The sequence below is a fragment of the Ovis canadensis genome, chromosome 2, assembly GCF_042477335.2.
Source record: "Ovis canadensis isolate MfBH-ARS-UI-01 breed Bighorn chromosome 2, ARS-UI_OviCan_v2, whole genome shotgun sequence".
Lineage (NCBI taxonomy): Eukaryota > Metazoa > Chordata > Mammalia > Artiodactyla > Bovidae > Ovis > Ovis canadensis.
This window is the reverse complement of record NC_091246.1, coordinates 124,400,542-124,410,085: the sequence shown is the minus strand read 5'-3', so window position 1 is coordinate 124,410,085 and position 9,544 is coordinate 124,400,542. Positions and strand designations below refer to the sequence as shown.

General features: G+C 38.2%; 2 protein-coding genes across 5 annotated transcripts in view; one reads left to right on the top strand and one right to left on the bottom strand.

The window, feature by feature from the left end:
• The first annotated feature begins 511 nt into the window (after positions 1-511).
• On the top strand, positions 512-4,219 carry C2H2orf88 (chromosome 2 C2orf88 homolog). The gene has a single exon (XM_069577008.1). The coding sequence runs from the start codon at positions 584-586 to the stop codon at positions 869-871; it is 288 nt and encodes a 95-aa protein (XP_069433109.1). The 5' UTR covers positions 512-583; the 3' UTR covers positions 872-4,219.
• A 2,281-nt stretch (positions 4,220-6,500) lies between these two features.
• The window catches only part of HIBCH (3-hydroxyisobutyryl-CoA hydrolase), a 122,993-nt gene continuing 119,949 nt past the window's right edge, over positions 6,501-9,544 (bottom strand). For 2 of the 4 annotated variants that reach the window (XM_069576998.1, XM_069577000.1), the window contains 2 exons: positions 8,748-8,781; positions 6,501-7,135 (listed from right to left, as the gene is read on the bottom strand). In XM_069576998.1, the coding sequence (XP_069433099.1) occupies positions 7,123-7,135; positions 8,748-8,781 (47 nt within the window). In that variant the 3' untranslated portion in view covers positions 6,501-7,122. The remainder of the gene's footprint in view (positions 7,136-8,747; positions 8,782-9,544) is intronic. The other 2 variants (XM_069576997.1, XM_069576999.1) reach the window with 1 other exon arrangement.

Below are 9,544 nucleotides of genomic sequence, written 5' to 3'. Positions count from 1 at the left end.
ACATCTCATCGTCTGTTATCTCCTTCTCCTCCTGCCTTCAGTCTTTCTCAGCATCTCACCTGGCCAAAGGAGCTCATACCAGTGAGTTTTCCCCAGGACTATGGCCACCTGAGTTCTTGTCCCTCCAGTGAACTACAACCAAAGACTATATATTGTTTGCTGAACTCTAGTGTACATAAAAAAAATCTAAGGTAACAACAGTTTGACTGTTTTCAGTTTTATAAAAGTTTCATGATCTTGAAAAAATGTTTTCCTATTTCTTAATTGCCAGTTTTGAATGATTATCTTTTCTATTGATAAGATAAAACTGTTGATACCTTAGTAAAGTGATAAAGATTTGTTTCTACTTGCTACCTAATTGGGCAGTATTTGCATTATATGACTTCAAAATGAAATTTACCTTCTCTTGACAGATAAAACACTACATGTGAAGACTGGTGAAAGGGAATATTGATTTCTGAAGTGTCCTGGAGAGGAAAAACACTGGTCAGTATCAAGTGGACAATGCTTGGTGTTTTCCAAAGATGCTATTGAAGTAGTCTTTGCTACTGCTTTCCTTCACTCAGTCAGAGCTCTTCATAACATGGGCTGCATGAAATCAAAGCAAACTTTCCCATTTCCCACCACACTTGAGAGTGAGAAGAGGCATGTGAGTGAAGAAAACTTTATGCCTGAAGAGAAATTTCTACCCAGGATACCTTCTCTAGTTAATGTCAAAGAGGAAGTGAAGGAACCCCCAGGGCCTCAAATTGTGGTCTTCGAATTTGCACAGCACCTGTCCCAGGAAATCTTGAGTGATGCCTTGCAGCAGTGGGCAGGCAACAACCTCAAGTACTATGACATCCCATATATTGAGAGTGAAGGGCCTTGATTCTATGTGTAGGATGACAACACTTTCTTGAACTGTGGATAAAGTTGGTGCTAGTTTAAATACATGAAACAATAGCAGAAACTGGTGTGAATAAATTCAAATAACTCCATCTGGGTGTAAAGAAAAGTATTACAATAGCTTCAAGAATCTAATACCTAAAATGAAGTGTTTTAAGCAGTTCTACATTAAGCAGTTTCTCTCTGCTTGGTCTTGGATTTTAGTCATTAAAGGTTTAAATGTAAGTCCTCTGGAGCCACAGGAATCAATCAGCTGTGTGTCACACCACTTCCTTCCAGAGGCAGTAATGCCATCACCAAAGAAATAAGAATTTTAAAAGCACCTTGGGTTTACAAATCGTTATTTTAAAGACATTTCTTTAAAATAACTGTCAATTTAAACAAAAACCACAAGGTATGAAATGATTTTTCTTGAAATGCCTGGGTAAGGGAATGGCACTCAAGCCAGAGTGGTTAACGATGGGTTTTGTTTGTCAAAACCTTTTGGGTCAAGGTTTGGATCCCTCCTTAACACAAATGGTCAAACATAAGAAAGCAACCCATGTGGAAGAGGTCTACCATGAACCCTGTCCTTAATTAAATATTTACGTTTGTAGATGAAAAGCATAACTATCACCTGGATAGTTAGTCAGGGCCCTAACTAATCACAGCTGTTATTGGATGATTCAGACTTTGCATATAAGTGTCTTAACAAGATACAATTTATAGAAGTCATGACAATGTTTACTGCATTGAATTAGGTAGCCCAGTGACACTACTATATAAGAAAACAAGCATGCATAGCTTTTATAAACAGCAATCCCAAAAACTATAAAGTAACAGAAACTCTTGCTGGCAAGGTAAGAAGAAGAACCCGGTCTCAGTGCTGCACGTGTGTTAAGTTTTACTGTCTCACAGATATAAGGGACTACTGGCACATGGACAGGCACCATTCAGATTACTATTCGGATTATGCATGAGATTTATAGTTATTACAAAAGATCAAATACTCCTTTAAAGGGAATACTCACATATATATTTTTACTGGTAAAAAAGCCCATGGGGGCATTTACAGCCATATACTATACTATTTTCATAAATTTGGCTTTTGGGGGAAGTTTTCTAAAAAAAAAATTAGTTTAAGATAGTGATGGAAAATTCAGGAAAGCAGAAAGAAGATACCGAGAAGACATAACTTGCAAGAAAACTTAAACATTATAAGATCCTTTTACTAAGATACAGTAGACCCTTATAATCAAAAGTAAAGAAAGGCAGAAAAAAAGCTTGTGACCTCTAATGACATAAATGTATATGACCTTATGAGCAGACAGAATTGCGACCTCTAAGTTTAGCATTATACCCTGAAGCCCACAGTCAAACAGACCAAATTCTCCAAGGTAAATGGGCAAAGAAAATTCTTCAAAGTGACAGGCGTGTCATCTTTCAGTTGCATTTGTAAAACTGGTCATTTAACCTTCACCTACTCCCAGGGTTTGTACTGTACTATTGTACTTATAATCTAGCAACTTTACAAAACAGAAAAACCACCACCCCATTCATACAAAGATCTGAAGTCACAAGTCTAAGAATAGAAAGTTTCCAAAACATGCAAAACGTATTTCCAGCTCATGAAGAAAAATTAGGTTTTATGAGTGTTTATACTAATGACTCAGACAAAAGCCTAGATGTTGTCATTTTTCATTCATTTTATATCCCACATCATATACTTTCACTACAAGGTCACTGCTGTTTAAAAGATATAATTAAGTATATTAGATAATACATATTATGGTGAAAACACAAAGCCATATGAAAGTGTGTTACACTAGATTTTTCAGCATACATAGGGATATAGACTAGGAGGCTTTGATTACACCTAAATATTTTAACCTCAGGTTCCTCCTTTGCCCTGGGCCTTTACTTTCCAGGGGAGTAGTACAAGGATGTCTGCCAGATCGTAATCTAGCTAGAAGCCTAATCTCTGTTGCCACCTCTCTGATTCTATGGCTTTGTCACTGAGCACCACCCCCTCGCTCCCAACTCATTGTAACAGAGTTATAGTAGCTTGTGACACAGAGACTTAAAGCTTGTATAATCAGTGAGTTAGTGGATAAACCATGCTGGGGGCAGGCAGGAAACAGCTGGATCAAATGTACTACATATGACTGTTATCAAGATATAGTTTGGTGTGATGGCAAGATAAACAAGAACATCTTTGACAGGATAATTCAACTTCTAACCTGCCCTAATATTTATCAGATTTCCTCCATTTGAAGGTCTTTCATGAACAAACTAGAAAGGCTGTTTGAGAAGGAAGGAGACAGACAATAATAAAACAAGACTGAAAGAATTATTTGCTACTGGAACTGAAAACATTTGTTCCAACTTAGATCACAAACACGAAGAAGTAAGAATAGTGACTAAACTATAAGGAAAAGGAAAGTGGGGGAAAGAGGGACCAAGAAACAACACTCTCATGAGGCTCTAAAAACAAGCTTCCAGTATTGCAATTTGAGGGCAAGACCCCCCTCCCCCTCCACCACCACCACTCCATTGGTTACCACATGCCATGCGCGAAACCATTCAATCTTTTACCTCAAGAACACCCAGTGGAGGGGGGAGATGAGTGCCAGCAGATGACGGAGTACCTGCAGGGGCAGCTGTGGAAGCAGCAGATGAGCAGAGAAGCGGCGCCAGTTCCTCCCTTAAAAGCCCACACACCCCCACACGCGCCGTCACCGCCCCCTTCCCCGTGCAGCCTCTCTCCAGTGCTAGTCACCACCTTTCACGCACGGGCCTTTGATCCGAGACCGCTCCACTTCGTTGCCTTATCAGTTCTTTGCAAACTACCTATGGTTATTAGCACTTAAAGCACAATTTTGAAGGGGATAAACGTGACCTTAGTCCCAAAGGAATCGTCTGTGTCAGACTGCCTTATTAGTATTAAAGAGAGACATGCTGAATGAATCAAGTAGCATGACGTGCGTATAGCCCACTTGGTATCATTGGCATTTTATGAGATAGGGGAACTATACTTTTGTAATTATATAGTTTTAGAAATCAGAAGTTAAGAGACAAATTATAATATCAAGGAGCAGTAATTTAGAAACAAAGTTCTAACAAATAAATGGCTTGCTTAATCATAATGCCCTCATCCTGTATCTTTGTGACCAAACTGGACATGTCTTCCCTGGAGCAGTGGGCACGAGCTCAGACATACTCCCTACATCTTGAAATGACATTTGTTAGCAAATTCTCTTCACTGTAAGACTTACCTATGAAATGGTATATTTTTTCCAAATATTTTTGTGAAAATACTTTTCCTAACTGTACAATAAAAGTCCAGTTGCAATTAACTAGTTATGAGTTCTTGTTTAATTGATGCAAGCAACTGCCTTTTCCCATTGTGCGATTTCAAAATTTTTTTAACATAAAGGACTTAACATTTTCTGCATTTCTAGCAAATGCAAAGAAAATAAAAATCCATTTATACAAAATATTTTCCTAGGTCATTTGCATCCACATTTAGGAGCTTTAAAAATATAAATGTAGGACTTCCCTTGTGGTCCAGTGGCTAAGAATCCATGCATCAACTGCAAAGGGCATGGGTTTGACCCCTGGTCGGGGAAGAGCCCTCATGCAGTGGCGGGCAGCCAAAACAAACAAAAAAAAAGAATATAAATGTAAACATGTTCATTCATTACTATGGCATCTTTTTTCCAAATATGGTCCTAATTCTGGGGGAGGGGAGGGATGATTCATGTTAAAGATACTGAACAGAAACTGTAAAGCAAATCCTTCTGGACTGCAATTTTCTCATCTATGAAAAGAGTGCTGGATATAATCTTTGTCTTTTTCAGTTCTGCCTGCTTTTCAGTTTTCAAAACTAAAGTTCTCTTAGTTTCTGAGGGGTTTGGAATGAAGGAAAAACTGAACCAAGTTATAAAATAAATTATAAGCTGATCTTTAAAGATGATTCTTACCTAGACATTAACGTTCCAAGTCTGGGATATCCACAGTTGTGTTGTTCACTCAGTTGTGTCCAATTCTTTGTGACCCCATGGACTGCAGCACACCAGGTTTCCCTGTCCTTCACCATCTCCTGGAGTTTTCTCAAACTCATGACCATTGAGTCAATGATGCCACCTGACCATCGCATCCTCCATCGACCCCTTCTCCTCCTGTCCTCAGTCTTTCCAAGCATCAGACTCTTTTCATATAAGTCGGCTTTTCACAACAGGTGGCCAAAGTATTGGAGCTTTAGATTCAGCATCAGTCCTTCAAATAAATATTCAGGGTTGATATCCTTTAGATTGACTGGTTTGATCTCCTTACTGTCCAAGGGACTCTCAAGAGTCTTTTCCAGCACCACAGTTCAAAAGCATCAGTTCTTCAGCGCTCAGCCTTCTTGATGGTCCAACTCTCACATCCATACATGACTACTGGAAAAACCTTGCCCTTGACAGTTGTGTACCTTAAACTTATTTTGTCAACAGTAGCAATTACGGAAGGTATTTCATAGGGTTTCAAGTATTTTCTTGAAACCAGAAAACCAAAGGGTTTTCAAGTTTTTTCTCCTGATTTGAACTACTGTAAGGACAAATTACTATTATCACACCAAAGTCTGATGTAAATTGCAGAGTGTCTATCTTAAGAGATAAGAATTTTCTAATACCTCACTCTGCCAGATTAGCAAATATTGCAAGCAACAAGAAATAATGCTTTTACTTTCACCATAGGAAGGGATTCTGATTAACTTCAGGGAAGGCCAAGGCTGAGTTAATAATGAAGAGACAATATCATAACCTTTTTCTCTCTGCTTGAGATTTCTAATGTTATAAAAGGAACACTTCAGCTACAGTAACACAGAATTCTTTAAAATAGATTTTTATACTATGAAATTCTATGAAGTGTTAACAAAGTATCCAAAAAACATTTTATAACCTACATATAAGTTTACTTAACATTAAACTTAACATTAAAAGCTTACTCCTTGGAAGGAAAGTTATGGCCAACCTAGACAGCATATTAAAAAGCAGAGACATTACTTTGCCAACAAAGGTCCGTCTGGTCAAGGCTATGGTTTTTCCAGTAGTCATGTATGGATGTGAGAGTTGGACTATAAAGAAACCTGAGCACCGAAGAATTGATGCTTTTGAACTGTGGCGTTGGAGAAGACTCAGAGAGTCCCTTGGACTGCAAGGAGATCCAACCAGTCCATCCTAAAGGAAATCAGTCCTGAATATTTATTGGAAGGACTGATGCTAAAGCTGAAAACTCCAATACTTTGGCCACTTGATGCGAAGAGCTGACTCGTTGGAAAAGCCCTTGATGCTGGGAAAGACTGAGGGCAGGAGGAGAAGGGGATGACAGAGGATGAGATGGTTGGATGGCATCACTGACTCAATGGACATGAGTTTGGGTAAACTCCGGGAGTTGGTGATGGACAGGGAGGCCTGGTGTGTCCAGTCCATGGGGTTGCAAAGAGTCGGACACAACTGATTGACTGAACATTCAAAATCAATATCCAGAGCCAAAACATAAAATTCCCATTTCAGTTAGATATGCTAACTCAGGAATCTCTAAAGACCTTCAAATTTTTCCATCTTTTAAAATAGAGGTTGGCAAACTTCTTTTTCTTTAATATAAACTTATTTATTTTAATTGGAGATTAATTACTTTACAATATTGTATTGGTTTTGCCATACATCAATATGAATCCGCCACAGGTATACATGTGTTCCCCATCCTGAACCCCCCTCCCTCCTCCCTCCCCATACCATCCCTCTGGTTCGTCCCAGTACATCAGCCCCAACCTCCAGTGAAAAGGATGAGATAAGTAAATATTTTAGGCTTTGCAGGCCTTATAATCTCTACTGCAACTACTCAAAGCAGCCATAGATATGTAAACAGATGAGTAAAACCATGTTCCAATAAAGTTTCATTTATAGACAATCATATTTGAATTTCATGTAATTTTTACATGCCATGCCAATATTGGTCTTTGATTTCTTTTCTCCCAAATTTAAAAATGCAAAAACCATTCTTAGCTGAGCAATATATAAAAAAAACAGGCAGCAGGTTGGCTTTGGCCCATGTGCCATAGTTTGGCAACCTCTGCTCCAAAATAATATTTTAAAAATCCAATCATTTCAAAATTTCAAATCATTACTCCCCAGAGATTTGAAGTAATCATTCAAATCTTCATCAGTAACTTCTTTTAGGTCAGCTGGTTTCCACTTTGGACTCTGGTCTTTATCTATTAAAACTGTCAAGTAGAGACAAAAGAAATGTTAATTTTTTTTTTTTTTCTGGTATTACCAGATTTTAATTACTGAATTGACACAAACTACCTTGGACTAGGCATATTTTTCTATAGCACATCTTTTTCTGCAAAGTTGAAATTTTTGTATATGTTCCTTCCCCTACTCCCCTTAAATTAAGCCCTCACAGAATTTGGATGATGACCTAACATGCTAAGCCTGATGCTTCTAACTTGAATACAGTCTACTGAACTCATCCAGTGATTTAAGCCTTCAAACTTTTTCTAATAAAATTATAAATGAAATCTCTGCTGTAAAAGAGCTAAAAAAGGCAGAGGATGGTGGAGAGCCCAGATCTGTCTTCTAACCTCTACACTGAACTGAGAGGAAAATTACTTAAGGTACAGGGAAAGGGACTTTATGCATAATTAATATGCATACTGCTGTTTTGCTGAATCATCTAGCTCACACTGAATTAAAACACCAGACCACCTCAGGTTATCAGGAGAAGCTCTACTTCTCTTATTTCAAGTATAGTCATCACTTAGCATAGCCACACAGTATCCCCACAGGATTTTAAGGATGAAGCAATCCATAACCTCCTTCTAAAAGGGAGGAAAATGTCAGTTTCCTGGTTGTGATCACATACTACAGTTATACAAATGTTACCATTTGGGAAGCTGGGTAGAGGGTATGGAGGACCTCTCCATATTATTTCTCACAACTACATGTAAATCTACAATTATCTCAAAAAAATTAAAAACAAGAAAGAGAATGAGCTGTGGTAGGGAATTTCAACCGTGCTTAGAATGTGCATAATTCTTGTGAGGAATGAAAATATTTAAACATACAAGGCCAACCGGCCGACACCGGCCGACATTAAAAAATAAGTTTATCACTAAAACACTAAATAATTAAAGAAGCAATCTGGGAACCAAAGGCAGCAGGGGGAGATAGAAGGAAAGAGGATTTATGCATAATTAAATGTGGATACTGTAGGGTTCCAAGGTTTAGCCGCCTGACTACAGGATTCCAGTATCTGATCAATGGTGATACTGAACATTGATGCTATGATCCCAGCCAATTTGAAAGTTTTACATTCCCGGGACGGAGTAAATAAAAACAATCCTGGAATATTCTTTCTACAAGAATCTCTTTTAAGCTCTCAAGGCAATGCTATATACCTTCTTAACAGTCTACTAAAGGACAAAAGCAAAGAGAGTATCACTCAAATCTTCAATGTTACTTAATTTCAAACTAACAACACTTTTAATCCAGCACAGATAAAACATTCTTGCCATTTGGGAAACTCAGGTTTTTCAGAAGGTTTCATGAGGTACCCACTCAAAACTCCAGTTGGTAACTCTCCAGCAAATCTGAGTTAATCCTTTTAAAATTCTTTTCTGTAAGTTCTAAAGGAAGAAGTTTATTCTAGACGTTAAGAGCATTTCTGACAACCATTCCTCTAATTTGGTAGTTTAATTAATCTGCTAACATACTTTATAATTAGCAAATTGTAACATTTGGTTATGCAAGAACATTTTAACAGTTTTACTCAGAATAGATACTGCTTTCTGAATAAAGAGGTTATGCTGAAAGATGAGGGTGCATACTTACTCTTCATTAAAAAGTAGCTTGATAAGCCCCTGCCCTGTAAATTAAAACTTTGATGTCACTTGGTTTCAGTCCTTTTTCCTTAAAATATCTAACGGTATACCTAAAAATAATACCTTTCTAAGTTAAGAAGGGCTTCTATTAACATACATTGAATACTTTAGCAGCATAATCCAAGTAGCACACTGCTGCTGCTGCTGCTGCTAAGTCGTTTCAGTCGTGTCCGACTCTATGCAACCCCATACACAGGCAGCCCACCAGGCTCCCCCGTCCCTGGGATTCTCCAGGCAAGAACACTGGAGTGGGTTGCCATTTCCTTCTCCAATGCATGAGAGTGAAAAGTGAAAGGGAAGTCGCTCAGTCGTCTCCAACTGCCAGCAACCCCATGGACTGCAACCTACCAGACTCCTCCGCCCTTGGGATTTTCCAGGCAAGAATACTGGAGTGGGGTGACATTGCCTTCTCCGAAGTAGCACACAGGTCCTCCTCAAATCAGAGGTCTAAGCTCTGATCCACATGCAGCAAGAATTTGCAGGGAATCAGTGGGATGAATGTATGTTTTCTATAAAACATACTCCTCTGTATAACCATCTCCTCTGATTCAGCTCCATGTGTTCTCTAAAAGGATTTTTTATTTCTTATACTATATCATGCCAGAAGTGAAGAGAATTCTACCATAGTGATTAGTGTTTACTGAAGCTTACTGCTCAGAGAATATAACCTTTTATTCAGATAAAGTATATCTAGAGTCTGTACTATATTAAAGTGATAAATAAAAACACAAGAAAGGTAGATATGTA

What these genes read in the sequence shown, in the direction of transcription:
- C2H2orf88 (XM_069577008.1), top strand. Translation starts at nt 584, where the DNA reads ATGGGCTGCATGAAATCAAAGCAAACTTTCCCATTTCCCACCACACTT.